Here is a 17,253-nt window from a genome sequence, read left to right on the forward strand (position 1 = left end):
AAATCAAAAAAATGTTAATCCACACTCTGACCTTTTCAGCTGTTCATTGGACCACCTTAGTAAAAACAACTGTTGCCCCTACGGAGGATCAGGTGACACCATGTCTGGAAATTTTTTGGATCAGCTTTTTGTTTCTGTTTAACTTGCCTCTCAGTTGTATAGCTATTTGAGTTCTGTACTGATTCTAACAGAATACTATGTCTTGGGACCTGTAACAGTATATAAGCATTCAAAATGCATAGAGGCATTGTAAGTTACAGTAGCACTTGCCAGGTTTTTTTCGGCTTGTGCAGTTTTCTTTTGCAGTTGACTAGAGGCTCTGATTTTGTGCAATATAAAAATATATGCAGTATATCACTTGCAGTGCACTGAAACTTGCACTGTTGGTTTTCACTAATTAGTGTACACTAATCACAAGACAAAATATTTCTTACTAATGATTATTTGATCAGTTTTCTGTAATACAATTAGCTTTTGCACTCCAAGTTAGCCTCAGCACCCTGAAAGGTTAACATTTTCAAAATACTAGTGTTCAGCTGAACAGCCAGCAGTTACATACTGTAGTATTTATGTCCTTACTTTGACATTTATCATCCTGTACACGTATACAGGATATTGGTATGAAATACTTCTTCAAATGCTACACACTAAATCTGGATATTATCACTCAATTATTTTTTTTATAAATCCTCCCATTGGGGTATAAGTTATTAATAGTTCCAGTTTAACCAGTTCAATTAAAACATTTTTAAGGGTTTTGGAAAGTTTTAGTTTATTTTCCTCTACTCTGTTTTTCACTTTGCATGCTCTGGATTTCCTAATTCCAGCTGGGAGAAAAAGTGCTGTGTTGCACCTTTCTATGCAGTATTTTTGGCCAAATTAAAAGCAGAACGTACCAGAAAGTTCACAGAAGAGCATACTCTTGTGAAATTTCTTGTCCAGCTTTACAGACCAGAAGATTCAGATAAGATTTGACTAAGCATTTACATCATTAAATTTCTGTGGTATTGCCTGGAAAACTTGTATTATGAACATTTTTTGGTAAATAGGATTAATTCTTCCCAGATATAACTAGGGTGAGGAAGTTTAGAGGTAATTAAGATGGCAATATAAATCACTTAGATAATTTAAACAAACATCCCCTTTGCCCAACAAAAATTCGTACAATTACTAGAAAATATGTTAAACCTCCTGAACTAGGGGTAGACTAACCCCTGTCCATCTTTTGGGAGATGTGAGAAACGGCCAACTACGTGTTATTGTTCCAAAATAGGATGAAATGCAGGTTGTTCAGTAATTCAAACAGTATAGGCAAAAGATCTGGCTATAGTATTTCAGCAAGAGAGTAATAATGTTGTGCATATGACAGCAGGTTAGTAATAAATACATTGTGAAAATAATACATATAAAATCAAGGAAAAGCTGCTTGAGTACACAAATGAGAATTCTATGTAAATGAGTAAAAGATTCAAGTGCTCTGTGTACTGTTATAATGGATTGTCTATGTGTTTGTAGAATGCTCAGCTGTAATAATTTGGAAGTAAACAGAGTTTTGTTAGATTTTAAATGAAAATTAGGATAGCACATTTGGGTGCTTATCTTCAAGGTATTAAAGTAATTAGTGCATCTTTATTCATCTCATCACATGAGAAGCTTTCTACAGATAGCCCCAGACTATGCTAGATTCTTAACAGCTTTAGACATATTTTTTATTAAATACAGCAGTATTTAGATTACAGAATCAGAATGATTTGGATTGGAACAGACCTTAAAGAACATCTAGTTCCAGCCCCTGCCATGGACAGGGACACCTTCCACTAGATCAAGTTGCTCAAAGCCAGACAGATGCATATCCAAAACCAAGTATTTCTGTCACTGTTCTGAAATGTCACAGTAAAGTTGCATGAGGTAGCAGTTACCTGTATTTTTGCTGCCAAAGCCAGGTAACCCTGCTCAACAGACTCTGGTGTTCAATATACACTTTGGCTGATCTGATTCAATTCATGAACCAAGCAGAGAACAGATCCTCCTCCAACACTAGTTCTCTGCAGAAGTGGCAATGTGAAATGCCTTAAGGAAGGGATCATTGTGTGCTTTAACTGATACATGGTAAAATTAGTTCATGAAGCCATCAGTGGAGAGCAAGAAAGGGAGATGGGAAACCCTTTCTGATGATGCAAGCTGTCAGAGGGGTTCAACCCACCGTTGTAGTGGGACCCCATTTCTAAATGGTCTGATCAGTGCTTTGATCCTGTTGCAAAGACAAGATAATACAAGCAACCACTGAAGATAGGGGAAAAAATAACCCCAAACCCAACAAACAAAAAATCCCACCCAACAAGTTGTTCACTTTACAGAACTCTTCCAGAGGAAAATCTGGAAACCTGAGGTCTAGTCCTTATTTCCTTGGAGCGTGGTACCTCTGAGGTTCCTGTCTGAAAACAGAAGTACTTACACACCACAAAACAAGTGAAACCAGTGGTGGATACTGCTGAACAAAACAGACACGTTAGTCAAGCCACAGCTATACACCTCTTTTCCCCTTTTGCATAAGGTACAGGAGTCCTTTCTAACATGATTACATGTTTTTCATTAGATCCATTAGAAACATCTTTTTCATTAGATCCCATGGTCATTCGGTGCTCATCATTTTTATTCCCTGTATTGAAAGCATTGCCCTTCACCACTCAAATTATGCATGTGAGCACTGAAACAGTTTATTCACTGGTCTTTTATCTACTTTAGGTAAAAGCGATGCATTTGTAGCGCTTGAGCACCTGGCTACAACGTCCCGCTCTGTGCGCTGCCCGGCCAAAGGCCGGCGTAGGTAAGTTGAGGCTCCGCCCTCCAGCTGCCACCCTCCCACGGACTACAATTCCCACGATGCCTTGCGGCGGGAGAAGAGACTGCGCATGTGGGCAGTCTCGGAGTGGTATTTTTGTTTCCGGGCCAAGCTCAGGAGGTCGCGTTCTGAGCGCCAGGGAGTTCCGGGGTGCGCCGAGAGGCGGCCAGCGGGCTCGGGGCCGCGGGGATGGACGAGGACGGGCTGCCCATTGTGGGCTCCGGCATTGACCTCACCAAGGTACGGGCTGCGGTCGCCCGGGGGTCCGGAGCTGTCCTGCTTCCTGCCCTGGCGGCGGCTGCGCTGGCCCTGGTGCTGGGCGAGCAGCCTCTGCTTTCACCCGCCTCCGCCGCCCGGCCCGGCCCTGCCCGGCAGCGGCATTGAAGACCCCCCAGGCAGCCTGGGGCAGCCGGGGCGCTCAGCGGCTGCGGGCAAGGAGGGCTGCTTTGGGCGGTGTGCTGGGGCTGCCCAGCCGTACAGCCCCACCGGTGCCCCTGCACCAGGGACACAGCTCTCGCAGCGGGGTCTTGGCTTAAGCGATCTTCCCAGGAACGCGTTATTAATGTTTTCCAAAGGTGTTTTGCTGCTAGTTCGCCATAGCCCTGCATGCAAAGGAAAAACCGTTTTAGTCTCAGGACTATGAGCCAAATCCCTATGAGTCACATAGGCGCAAAGCTACATCTTCGTGTCTTTTAATGATGCAAAACCATTTGTTTCTCAAGTACAGAGCATAAAGGTAGAACAGTGATCCTTGCATCTTTTGTGCTGCCTCATAAATCTCATGAGTTTGTAAGCACTGCTTGACAGGTTTGGAACTACAGAAGTGAACTTTAGCAGACTGAAAATTTGAGATAGCAGCCACAAAAGTCTCACAAAAGGTCAGGTTATCTTAAGTAACTGTCAAAGTGTAGTGAATGGCTCCCATGGCAAATGGCAGACTAAAGAAGAGGTGAAGACCAGAGTTGCTCTATTCACAGACTTGTTCAGTGCAGCTGAAACTTGGATACAAATAATTTTCCTTTGTAAATCCTTCACTTTAACCAACTGTGATTCCAGAGGGTAATTTTTTGTGTGAAGTTTAAGACTTAAACAGTCGTCCAAGGTAATTAACCCTGAGGCACTAAAATGTCATACATAAACATTTGTGTGAATGTTCTTGATTACAGTCTTGTATAAAGGTTTAAATAAAAAAGCCAACTGTCTGTTACACTATGAGCACCAAACTCTTGTGGTTTTTTGTTTTGTTTTGTTTTTTTTTACATTCTATCTTTTAGTCTGAAAATACATGTGCATCTGGTCTGACTTGGAGGAGTGACAATAAAGTGTAATTTTAGGATAGTCTGGGCTTGCAAATAAGAAAAAGTAGGGGGAGTCACTAGAGACTGAGATGGCAATTTCAGTACTCTTTATTTTTTATGATGGTGGTGGTGTAACCACCTTTGTTGAGTATTTGTATGGATGACCAAGTTTACTCATCCTTCTGAAGCTTCAGAAGGAAAGATTCTGGTTTCCTCTTTGTTTTTTAAAAGTTTTAACACTGATTTTCAGCAATGTTCACAATTCCATTTAAAATTATTTTCTTGACTGAGACCTTATAACAACAAGATCCTTATATGGATCTTGTTGCCTTTCCTGTAAGTCCTGCAACTTTTCAACTGTCAGTAGATTTTTAGTGAAAAAGGATTTGTATGCATGTGTACATACAGATACTAAAAAATTGTTTATATATATATCGTTCATGAGAAGTACATGAGGCAGACTTCTAGAATAATTTCTGTTTAAACGTGCATTTTTTAACAGATCTTTGAATCCAAATGTGAGAACTGACATCTGTGTATGATCTAATTTTCTTCTGTTATTTAATGCAGGTTCCTGCTATTCAGCAGAAAAGAACTGTAGCATTTCTAAACCAGTTTGTGGTTCACACAGTGCAGTTTCTCAACCGCTTTTCTACTGTTTGTGAAGAGGTATGTTTATCATTTTCCCAGCCGTCACTTTATACAATGAAAAATAAAAATCACAGACATGAGAATATTCACTTAAAGATTTTTGATGCAGGAATACTGATAGCTTAAACCAAAAGCATGCAGTCTGCTTTCTGTTCAAGGTTTCTCTTGAGTAAGTGCTTAAAGCAGATTTTTTTTCCCCAGATATTCACATGATCTGCTGATTATACCACACTTAATCGTGTTGTTTCCTTAGACTTTTATGTTTTGCACGGTCTTTGAACTTTTTGATACATAGAATTTGTTCTGAGCATCTCCATCTGTGGATATCATCTTGTTTCGGAAGAAGGTTGCTGTCTTCCTATGGTGCTGAATCCATATTGACAGTCAGTATCCCTCTCATCTGTGTTCTAGGGTATTGCGTCAAAACTTGCTTTCAGATTTTACCACCTTTCATTTTAAAAGATGATACATTAAGCTCTGACTGTTTAAAAAAAAAGACATTTTTGGCAAGCGATTAGTATGGAACATGAAGCACTTAGTTTTAGTATCTTGTAAAAAAGAGAAAACCAAAGATACTTGGTGTTAATAAGGTTTTGTGGTGACTTTAGTCTCAATAGAAATATAGCAGACTGACAGGTCTGGAATTGTCCACTGAAGGCGACAAAAGGGATTCTTCCCTTGCAGAAAGGGTATGTTCTAATGTGGCTTTCATCTTAACTTTTTTGTCATTAGTGGTTATTTTGTAACTGTTCACTAGTTTATTCCACAAAGACTGCTATACAGCCCTAGCCAGCAGGGGTGGGGCAGCTCTCAGATGCAATTAGACTAAGCACTGTAATCTGAGAATTCCTCTTATTTGTTATTGAGGTTTAGAGCCAGACCCGTGACAAGTATGAAATTTTGCTACCACATCAAAATATGGAGCTTCAGAGGAACAAGAGTAATTTTTTTTTCTAAATTCTTAAACTCATTTTAACTTGATACGTGGGGCAGTGTAACTGCCTGGTGATGCTGTTGTCAGTTGTCCAAAACTCAGTCATCACTTGATCTCAATATTACCTCTTACATAGACACTGTGGAAATCAGAACATATGTATTTAAAGCCATCTTGAGCACACAGCAACGCTGTAAAGTCTACATAATAGAATGGTTATTAATTAACATAAACATGTACTTACCCAAGAGAACTAAAGAGTTAGTTGCTTTATAAACTTTGTGAAATTTTTTTTTCCATTTTATGAGTTTTTATGAACGTATTTTTATGAATGTATTTTATTATGGAGTACAGAAGTGTTTTCAATGTGAAAGGGCCCAGTGTAAATCAACAGAAGCCAAGAAATTCAAAATTAGGGCTGACACCATCCTTAACTCTAAATTTCTTGGCTCTTGTCTAGTCAAACTGACCTGTAAAGTTATATAACTGTCTTTTGTACTCCTTCCTCCCCTTTCCCCAGCTACATGTAGAGCACATAGTTCCTTTCAACAGGAACTAACTCCTCTTCATGAACAAAGAACCATCTGTAAACATGTCAGTGCACTATCCAAAAAGACTAACTCCTGTCAGTCTCTTTTTACTTTTTCTAGCATGTTGGCAGAAACTGCCATTTTCTTAGGGTGTTAAAGTTCTGCTTCAGAGCCAGGCAGAGTCTTGCCAACTTGCCAGAAAGCTGTCAGAATGGTATATATCTGCCAGGCAGCATGCTAGCCAGCTTCACTTGGACAGGCCTGTTGGAGTATGGTAGTGATTAGTTAAAAGAGTGACAGTTCTTACAGAATAGTTCAGAAAAACCTAGGTTGTATTTAAAAAGAAAAATAAAAAAAAAAAAGTCAAAATCTGACTGAGGTGCATCTGGAGCATATAAAGCTTCTGGTTAGTACTGGTTCACTGCGTGTTTTGACTATAGGACTTTGAATCACCTGCTGTGTTCTTTATCAGATGTTTCTACTTTGCATTTGCCCAGTAATGTACATACACTTTATATCTTTTCATCTTCCACATTTGGAAAAAGCTTGGAAGAAAGTTGTTTTGGTAACTGCAGGAGTACAGTGTGTGTACTTTTATTCTCCAGTTGCCCAAAGTAATACCCTATTTACTTTGGCTTTCTTTTGTACATCATCTGTCTTCGTATCTGTCAGCCATTATCTGGAAAAACTAACTGCTTAGTAAAATAATTTAAAATTTGAACCACTGTAGCTACTGTACAAAAAAGGGATGTCATTGCTGCACTCGTTTTGTAACATTATTTCACTTACATTCTACTCTGCCTTCAACAGGTGGGAGACTAAAGTGATTTTATTTAGGTGAACTGGTTTAGAGGTACAAGTGCCTAAGAGTCTTTCACGTACTATTTCTTTTCTGTTCTAGAAATTGTCAGCACTCTCTCTCCGTATCCAACAAATTGAAACAACTCTCAATATTTTGGATGCAAAGGTTTGTATGTATGCAGACTTTGTTTTCTAACAGTGACAGCCTCCTAGACTACATGCACTAGCTTCCTTTTCATAGTTTGAATTGAGCAAATAAGTTCTCATAACAATTTGCTCACATAGCAAACTCTCTCTTTGTGTGCCTTGCTGCTTACATTGTGTTACATTTGAATATAGAATCATAGAATAGTTAGAGTTCGAAAGGACCTTAAGATCATCTAATTCCAACCCCCCTGCCATGGGCAGGGACACCTCACACTAAACCATGTCACCCAAGGCATGTAGTTGATATGGAAGAAAGGAATCAGCAGCACATAGTGGAAATGTTATTTTTATGTTTGATAATGTACATATGAACATACAAGTATAATGAACATAATGAACAAGAAAAGAGATCTACAATCTTGAAAGTGCAGCTGAACTATACAGCAGTTTAGTTGTCTTGATTTTATTGCAGTGCTTGGTCTTAAGAAAATGGAGAGAAGTTTCCTGATATTAAAATATTAAACATGTGACAGGGTTGCATTATGAAATAGCATTTGCCATGCAAACTCTAATAAGAAATTTTTGCCCCCTTTGTAATACTAAATTATCTTTGTAAGTGTTACTGGATTCTAAGGATTTCAGCTGGTATAAGTATACTATGGAGATGCCTTGTAAACATTTTGATATTGGAATGTGATCTGAATTGGATCCAAGCTAGCACAAATATGCCTGGTGCATCTTCTTTAGCTAAAATGAGAAAATGATATAATCTGTAGTCATATACTATACTTTCTAAAAGAAAATGAAAAGAAAAATGAAAGATTAAAAAAAAAAACACCGCCTGTGAAGTTTTAACCAATCTTTCTTTCAGTAATGGTTCATTTTGGTTGGCTGTTCTGGGAGCAAGGTTAGGACAGTTTGAAACCATTCATTAAGTGCATTGTGAATGAAATACTGTAATAGTACAAACAGTGCTTGCTAACTAATTTATTTCAGAGTATTTAGAAATTATCACTATTAATAATTATAGCAGAATTCTTCATTATCATGTTCATTAGAAGTTACTTCAAATAGATTTGTGGCATATTTAATATCCACTCTCAGTGTTCCTTAAAAGAGAGTGAAGGATGTAGAAAATTGCAAGATCTGTAACCAGTCACCCATCTGTTAGGTAATAGAGCTGTTCTTGTCATGTTGTCTTTCACTGTAGATGAAGTAGCAGAGAAGATGGCACAGCTCTTGTGTGGTTAGTAAGTGGAGGAGCAAAACGCTGGGAAGATGTTGAAGCCTTTCCTGCACTGCATCCCTGGGTTAGCAGTGAGAGCTCCAATGGCGTGTTCTGGGCTTTTTGTTGTAGGAGCCATTTGAATAGAAAAATATTTTTTGTTGTTTTTTGCCAGTTGAAATACCAAAACCAGTGATAAAAAGTTACCATTTTACAAATGTGAAACCTACCTGGGGAATATGTAATCAGCAGCATACTGCAGATTTTATTGTACATGTAGACTTACGATATTCTCATTGCTTACTTGATGATGTTTGTACATTCAGTTGTCCTCTATTCCTGGCCTAGAAGATGTGAAATTTGAAGTGTCCAGTGCAAATATGAACAGTGTTACAAATGGTCCTGTGGCACAAGCTACTACAGATCAACAGACAACTGTACCACCTCAATCTGGAGTAAGTAATAAATCATAACTAACACTGAAGGAATATACCTCCCTGTGTCAAGTTTCTAGTGTCATTTGAAATAGGTGGAAGAAACAGCTCTATTGGAAGAGAGCAATCAGCTGTAAAGATCTAGAACTATGTTTTTCACTAATGACTGTAGAGGAGAATAATCTTGATGAAGAAGAGTTACACTTTATCCTTAATTACATATTTTATAGATTGAGATATCTGAATGCTTCAGGTCTGCATACCTAACTATATTAAGGTGTTATCTTCTTTATATACAGCAGAACAATATACATGAAGAAGGGTTAAAGAAAATGGAGGTAGTAACAGAAAATGTCAGAACTGTGGCCAAGGATCCAAGATATGCCAGATATCTAAAAATGGTACAAGTGGTAAGTCAGTTCTTTTATCATTCTTTGAGTACTCCCATTATTTTAGGTGCAACATTGCGTACAGCTGTAAGTGAACATTAAATGTCTGTAAATATAACAGTAATCTTTAAGCTAGGATAACATCACAATATTTCCAGCACATCTTCTTTAATAAGTGAGTTGATATGATACATTGCTTCAGACAGCTTCACACAGGATCTTTCTACAAAATTCTGCCAGTGTAATTGTGAATTGAAGGTGTGAAGATGTGTAAATGCAGAATGATATTAGCTGGAGTCACAGGAGTTGCCACTGGAAGTGTAGTTGTTCTGGCAGAATTAGTGTCATTTCCTATATGCGGACACAATTACAGTTTGTAAGAGTGTGCTGTAGGGTGCAAAATGCAGGTGTGCTAGTATAGTCCAGAGCAGGAGTATTTGGTATTTCTGTAGGGTTCAAAATAGAGAGAAGAATTGCCTCACTACTTCATTCCACTTCACTTTCCTGTTATTCATGATGCAAGTTTTGTTTGTCTCTTTATCTGTGAGCTATTCTATAGGTAAATAGGAAATAAATGTGTTTAATCCCAATATTTGCATGCATGAAAATTAATGAAGTGAGAAAAGGTGAATGGGAGACTCTTGGTGATGTTTTTTTTAATCTTTTTTCACATTCACAAAATTAAAAATTTGTTTGGAAACAAAAAAAATCTGTCTTTATTTTCAAGCTATCAATGGAAAATTTGCTCTAAAATAATATATATTTCCTCTAAAATATATATTGTGATTCTAGAAAATATGACTACTTCATTTAAGATGTTGCTTGTGTTAAAACTAACTTCACAGTTGCACTCCCTCTTCAGAGTAATTATTACAATTGGTGTGTTTAATACTTTGGCTGATGTTCCAGACCTTATTCTTCATTTGAATCACAAATTGGCACTTTATGGGTAGCTTATTACAAAACATTTGGAAAACCTACCAGTGGCGTAGTAGCAGAGAGTCGAATCCTATGTTAGTGTATTGATTTAATGCCAGACTTCAAAGTGGATATGAAAATGCTTGATGGTCTAATTACCCTGACTTTTCTTTATTGGTGACTGCTAGAGGAGTCAGATCTCACTTTCCACGTTTATCCTTTGTACTGGCAGTTCCTGGTGACTCCTCTGCCAGTTACAAACAGTGTGGTAGGAAAGTCAAACTGACATACTACAAAATAACGTGGCCTTTGTATTTGCCAAATTTGCCTTTTTGTCCAATCAAGTATTTCAGTTAGTATCATTTATTTGCCCAAATTAAGTTACTAGCTGAAGCTTTGTTTAAACTGATCATTTATTTTATTTCTTACAGTATTTATAGTATTTAAGAATTAGCTCCATGGAGAGATAGTTCTTTTACGTTAAATATAGCTGTTCTGTGAAATAATAACATACACATTCTGATGGAGTACAGATGAGCATATTTAATTCATATATTTTTTTTAAATACACAACAATAATATTCAAGCAAACCTCACAATAACAGTATCAGATTTGCTACAACAAATGTTCAAAACACTTCTACTAGGAGTGTGATAGGAGCAATCTGTGATTTCAGATGAACTTATGTTTGGAGTACAAATGCTTTTACTTGATTCTAAACATCAAACATGACTGCACAGATGCCAAGACTGGCCTGATATAGACTGATCCTTTCTTTAAAGGACTGAAATAAAAAACAAACATGGAGAGTGCATGATCTTCAGGAATTGCCAGCAGTGATGATGTGTGACCTCCTTTTGCACTATGGAGAACCAAAACCTATTTTGCAACAAGATTACTGCTTGCACTGTGGCTTCTCCAGGACCTGCATCTCCTAAGCTTCAGGACAAGGCTGGGAGTAGGGCTGGGGTACATTGTGTTGAATGTGTAGTGATTTGGATTATTTCAGATCTTAGCTGAGCAGAGACAAATGCAATGGAAATTCAGCACTGGCTTCTATGTTAGGAAATTGCACCTGTGCCATTTCAGTGGGCCTGTATGCTCAGGGTAGTTATAGTTTAGGTTTAAAATAGTTGTCTATTTTATTTTAGTAAGATTTAGGGCCACAGCACTATTGGACTGTGATTTTTCTGGATTAAAACTTCTGGAAGTATGAAAGATAAAGTAATTATAATGTCCTGATTGTATTATAAGCAGATTCAGGTACAATCTTATTTGTTTTCATTCAGGCAAAAAAGTGCCCTGTTCAGGATATTCTGGTTAAACTCCAGATATGTTTTGTGAATCTGTGACTATATGGGAGTACCAAGATGGGGTTTTTCTTACATATATTGGTGAACAGAGTTTTGGAATAAAACACTTCTCCAAGTGCGAATGTGAAAACATAAGTTTCCAGTCCATTCTTACAAGTTCATATACCAAGCTCCCTTTCATTGAAAGCGAATACCAATTCTGCTTTGTCTGATTTGGCTCAATCTTGTTTTCACTTGGTTTGAGTTGATGCATAAATGCTTCACCAGTGACTTCTGAGCTGTGGAAAGGACCCCTAAGAGCAGCCGAGTAAGGGGAGAACCATTAGGTAGTACAAGATGTTGTTTAGACACGCAATCTCTAGTGTCCAAATCTATACTAAAATAAGTGAATATTTTAAACTGCCATGAAATATTGCAGTGCTTTCCCCTTTGTAATGTAAATTAGTTGTGAATTACTGAAAAATTCTTTATTACAGTCTATTACCTTGCAACTGTTTGAGTCACATTTTTGATGATATGCCTATATATTGCTAAAATCATGTACCTGTTTGCTATTCCAGGATCTTCATGCATAAGTCGTGATTGTGATTCTTACTGTGAAACTGCATGAGAAAACCCAGTAAGACAGCTAGCTTAGCTCTCACTTTGCCAGGTTAGCTACTGCAGCTGTCACTAGTAGCACATGCTTCTCTGGATCATTAGTCATGGCTGCCCTGTATTTTATCACTATTTTACTTACTTTGGACATAAGATATTTGTCCTGTGCCAAAAAAATCTTACACTCCTTTTCTTCTAGACTGTGAGGCCTCTCCTGACTTTCCTAGACCAACAGTAGCTTTGTCCCCTGAAATCAGAAATTGTATCCCCTTTGTTATTTTTCCTTCCCTCCTATCTTGGCATGCAGTTTTCCAGGTGGTATTTCTGATGGTTTGCAACAGGGATATGGCAAAGCAACAAGCTGTCCTTGAGCAACTCCAGTGGAAACTTAGTTTGTTGGAATGTATCTCACAAGATGACGTGGGTCAAAGTGTTCTTGCATCTGCGGTCCAAGACAAGGGGATTTTTAGGTGTTGCTGAATAAAATAAAGTGCAGAAGCTGTGGAAGGACTTGCAGTGAAAGGAGGAAATTTTTTTAACACGTACATAGTTGGCTTAAATCTGTGCACAAGTCATAGAAGATTCAAGCCCGACTATACAAGCAGTTGTATTCAGAGGAATTGCTTCTGAATTGTGCTTCTGTTCTTATGTACTGTTTGCCTTTTTCCACACGCTTTTTAAAGACTTTTCCAGTTTTTAGCAATGTCTTAAGATACTTGTCCAGAGCAGTAACCACTGTCCTGGTTTTCCTCCCTTTTTGGCTTATCTTCAGCATGTCCAAGTCTTCTTCATCTTTCTAGCACAACTGTTCTTTGCTGTCTTTGTGCTACTTTATGCTTTCCTCACGTTCTCATCCATACACATAACTTCAGTTTTGTCTGCATGAATTGCAAATATATCTGTCCATTCCTAATAATCTCCTTGCAACTTCCTCTAGATGTTTCGACATAAATATAAGATGGATTAAAAGAGCTTTTGATCTTGGTCTTTTCTTGCTTCTAGGCTCATACTGATGGCAACTGAGATTATCATTCCATGCGTTTTTTCAGCAAGTGACATCCATAAATTTGTGTGAATGTGTACCCTGGAAGAACCTCTGGAATTTAGTTCACCTGTTGTGTCCAGTAATTTCATATTATTCTTCCTCCTCTCTGCACAGGGTGTTCCTGTAATGGCAATACGAAACAAAATGATTTCTGAAGGGCTAAATCCAGATCTTCTAGAGTAAGTAATTTATAACTTCCAGGAGAGCTGGAATGCAACCATGTGCTTGAAAAACTTGGGAAAAAGTCTGCTTGGAAAAGCTTGTTGATAGTATTGTGAATATAAATTATCAGCATTAAAACAGGTTTCTAATTCTTATGTGAAAGGCATTTTTAGCAATTTATAGGTGTAAAGAGCACCATCAATACCAAAGGAGGAGAGATGCAACCTCAAGTATGAGCTGTCTTTTCAGTGTTGTCTAGTCTGAGGCAAGGCCCAGGAAGTACAAAGACTGGAATATAAATCGGTGGCCACTGCACCCTCACAAACAGAAAGTTGCAGAACTTTACCATTCAGACTTTGAGGAAACGATAGAACTTTTTCCAAGCCAAACAGAGGTTCAAGAAAATGATATGGCAGTGACAAGGTAACATTTAATGATGTGCAGTTAGTGATAAGAACCAAATAATACATCAGTAGCATTTTCACTGTGCTGAGTATGAGGTTTTCTCCCAGATACTTTGAAAACTTCAGTAAGAAAATGTTATCATTGTAGAGTAAGAAGAACAAACTCTTTTATGTTGCTGGATACATGAGGGACAGCATAGTCGTTTCCTTAATCCCTCAGTAGATGGAGTGTACAACTTGACTTGATCATTGACAATGTAAATGGAAGTCAGCAGTTCAAAATTGTGACTGCTGATTGAGCTAATCTGATGTGAAAACTATTAAGAATAGATACTAATTTTCAAAGCTACTTATCTGATTATGAGCGTGAATTTTAGGCTTATTTTACATTTGACATATAATTTAGTTTTACTGTACTGTATCACAGTTTGTTAAACTGATGAAAGTGCTAACTTTCATTCTTACATTAATAGCCACTAAACTGTTTGGAACACTTCTGCATCTTCCTCAGGAACAATCAGTGTATTAGAAAGTCCACTTCTCATTCCCAGTGACATCTTCTTACATTTTGGAAAGGCTTATTCTGAAACCACCAACTTGTTTCATAAATTAAATAAATATATAGGGAAACTGAAGAATCATCATATATCGAGTCACTTAAACTCCCAGCTACTTCCTTGTGCCTAAATAAGCCTAAATAGTTATTCTTTATTTGATATTTTTAATAATCAGATTTGAAAAAAGAAAGAGATCACAAATAAGAATCAGGATTGTCAAACATGGTTTTACCATATGTGTGTTAAATATGCTGTATTTTCTACTGTGCATTTCTGGTCCATACCTTTCTGTAGCCACTGACATTTCTTCATGTTGGGATGGATTTTTTGTAATAGATAAAAATAAGTTAAAATTTCAAAAGCTTCTTAAAAAAAGAACCTACTTTTGGATTGTCTGTTTTGGTTTAGGATAGAAACGTTATTCCTGTGGGTTGGGGCTCATGAAATACGTTTGGTATTTGGTCTCAAAGTCCATCTTCAAAAATTCTGTGCAACAGTAATGCTTAGGCAGATTTTCTAGAAAATGTTACTGGTTTAAAAACTGCATAGGAAGTCTGCCTGGTTAAAGTTAATTATTTGGCAAGGTGCATAATGCATACTATTTTAAGGAGTCAGGAGTGGGTGACTTCTAATTTTCTTGCTTTCTTGTCTCAGTATCAGACTCTTCTTTTCTTTATATTGGCAATTCACACCACATTTTTGGGGTCTTTGAATTCCTTAAGCCTGCTTACTGAGTCCACTGAAAATTAGGAAAATGTACCTATTGCTGTATGCTCAGTTGCTTACTGCAGACTCTCCCAGCTACTTGCCAGTGACTGAGTGTGGATTTTTTGTGGCTGCAGAGGTGCTAATTTTAATAACATGGAGTGATTTATACTCTCTTCCTTTGGCTGTTCTGCTTATGTTGTCACTCCTTTCTCAACATTTTACAGAGTTTTATAACTGCCTATTTTATCAAGCTCCCAATTTACCTGTTTTTAACTTATGTTTCTTATCCTCCCTCTCTTGCCTGTCTACAGTTCCAGGAGAGTTTGCCCTGCTCTCACAAACTAAAGGAATTCATTGCTATCTTCCTCTTCTAACTAGAGGAGGGCTTTTGCACTGGTCTCTCCAGATCACGTCTTTGCACAGCTCCTCTGTTTTGTCATTACTGTGGCAACAAGGGATAATATTGTGAAGTGGTATTTGCATGAGAAAGCAAATGCTTTCTTAATTTTTTTTAGAGGTGTGCTGGGGTTCTTACAGTTCTTTAATACACTTATTTTGCACCCAAAATGTTTAGAAGTACTTCAGAGGTACCTGAGGGATATCCAACAGGGAAATTATAACAAATAGAACTAAGGCTGGAAAATAAATTCTGTGGCATGACACACAGGGATAGACCTGAGATAAGTAACAATAGGACAAATAAACAATTATCAGCTTACTTTAGAATGTAGTATCTTATCAAAAAGAGAGTAGTTAATTGTCATCCTGGAAGCTAGTTTCTGTGAAGTTCATTCTTCCCCTTCCCCAAGTATAATTGTGTTTTTGCTTTCTACCCTGGTTTCAGAATTTACCAGGCTCAGTCTTGCTTCTATTGTCAAACTCCTTACATACTTAGGAGGGAGACACTGGAGAGAGCCAGCATCTTCAGTCAGTAGTGTTAGTCTTTAGATGGTTTACTTCTCTCTCCTTCTTTCCCAGTAGATTCCCTGAGCTAATGTTTTGACATGATGTTAGATCTATCTTATTCTCTTAAAAATTAAATACAAGAGGTCTGATCATTTATAGTCAATAAAAATCCCATGGCTGCTCTTGCATGTCAAATTTAACCCAATGTTCTAGCCAAATTCCACTCTGAGTAATTCTTTTTTTCTTCTCTAAATTATCCCTGCAGTTTTAGTTGGATACAATATTGTTCATTTCCTGTCTTTTTTTTTCATGTACTATTTACACTGCTTAATGGTGTACAGCATGTTCCCTTCAGCCCTAGAACCTCTGAAGGCAGAAAAAAAAAAGAATTAATCACTGTTGCCTGTTTTCTGCTCTTTCTACTAGTGTTTGCCACTTCTTAGCGATCTGCCATTCTTTCTGATGACTTCAAAGGTGTGCATTCAGACTGATGTTTACAGTTTTGATGTCCAGCGATTTACGGTTCCTTGTTTATCTTTCAGTTGTCAGTGGAGCAATATCAGTTGGTGTGAGTTTGTAAACTGTAGACAGTTAATGTGCTAAATGTTTATTAGTGCGTGCAGTTGTGGTGGAAGGACATTAGCACTGCATGATAAGTTTCTTGTGTTCTCAGCCTCCTTCTAAGCTTTACAACACAGAACATTTTTGTTGCCTGCAGGACCCCAGATGCCCCCGTGCCTGCCTGGGGAGATGATGGGAAAGCAGAAGAGAGTTCTGATAGTGAATCTTCATTTAGTGACTGAAGAGACTCATTTTGGCCTTTGGAAACCCCTGTTAAATGCTGATGTGTTTGGAACTTTAGCAGACAGTGGTTTTGGTGAGTCACATGGGTGACATGATTTATCAGACAGCATTTTTAAGAACTAAGATCCTTCATGTTCTCTCCCAAAAAGTTTGAACGAGCAGCACGTTTCAATCTGGACCTTTCCACCGTGAAAATGAATTGTGAGATCCTTGCATCTTTTATGCTGCATCATTTCAGATGCCTTTCTGATTCTTATGATATAACTTTGTAAATAAAAAGCCCATGCCTCTAAACCTCCAGGTCTCTAAGACTGCATTCTCATCATTATTGGATTTTCTTTGTAACATATTTACGTTGCCTTCTTTCTGTGCCATGAGATACAGGTGAAGTAGCTTTTCAAAATGAAATTGTTTCATTGATGAATTGTATTTATTTTCTAATATACTATATGCTAAGTGACACATCAAGAATTACATAGAAGTCAACTGTCTCATAGTGATGGCAAATCAGTGATACGCTGTATTCAGAGAACCTAAAATCCTAGTGAAAAATATACTGAAAACCAATCTGAATCTGTTTTCAAAGT

At 37.7% G+C, this 17,253-nt stretch overlaps 1 protein-coding gene across 1 annotated transcript; it reads left to right on the top strand.

Moving 5' to 3' along the window:
* Positions 1-2,959: 2,959 nt before the first annotated feature.
* WASHC3 (WASH complex subunit 3) lies at positions 2,960-16,962 on the top strand. The gene is made up of 7 exons (XM_005150442.3): positions 2,960-3,082; positions 4,711-4,809; positions 7,157-7,222; positions 8,755-8,883; positions 9,162-9,272; positions 13,240-13,304; positions 16,581-16,962. Exons 1-7 carry the CDS (start codon positions 3,032-3,034, stop codon positions 16,663-16,665), a joined length of 606 nt encoding a protein of 201 aa, XP_005150499.1. The 5' UTR covers positions 2,960-3,031; the 3' UTR covers positions 16,666-16,962.
* Positions 16,963-17,253: the final 291 nt, after the last annotated feature.

This window comes from Melopsittacus undulatus, chromosome 5 (assembly GCF_012275295.1).
Source record: "Melopsittacus undulatus isolate bMelUnd1 chromosome 5, bMelUnd1.mat.Z, whole genome shotgun sequence".
Taxonomy (NCBI): domain Eukaryota; kingdom Metazoa; phylum Chordata; class Aves; order Psittaciformes; family Psittaculidae; genus Melopsittacus; species Melopsittacus undulatus.

Coding starts and splice junctions, on each gene's coding strand:
- WASHC3 (XM_005150442.3), top strand. CDS start 3,032: ATGGACGAGGACGGGCTGCCCATTGTGGGCTCCGGCATTGACCTCACC. Junction 7,223..8,754: donor TCAATATTTTGGATGCAAAG/GTTTGTATGTAT, acceptor TTGTACATTCAG/TTGTCCTCTATTCCTGGCCT. Junction 13,305..16,580: donor CTAAATCCAGATCTTCTAGA/GTAAGTAATTTA, acceptor TGTTGCCTGCAG/GACCCCAGATGCCCCCGTGC.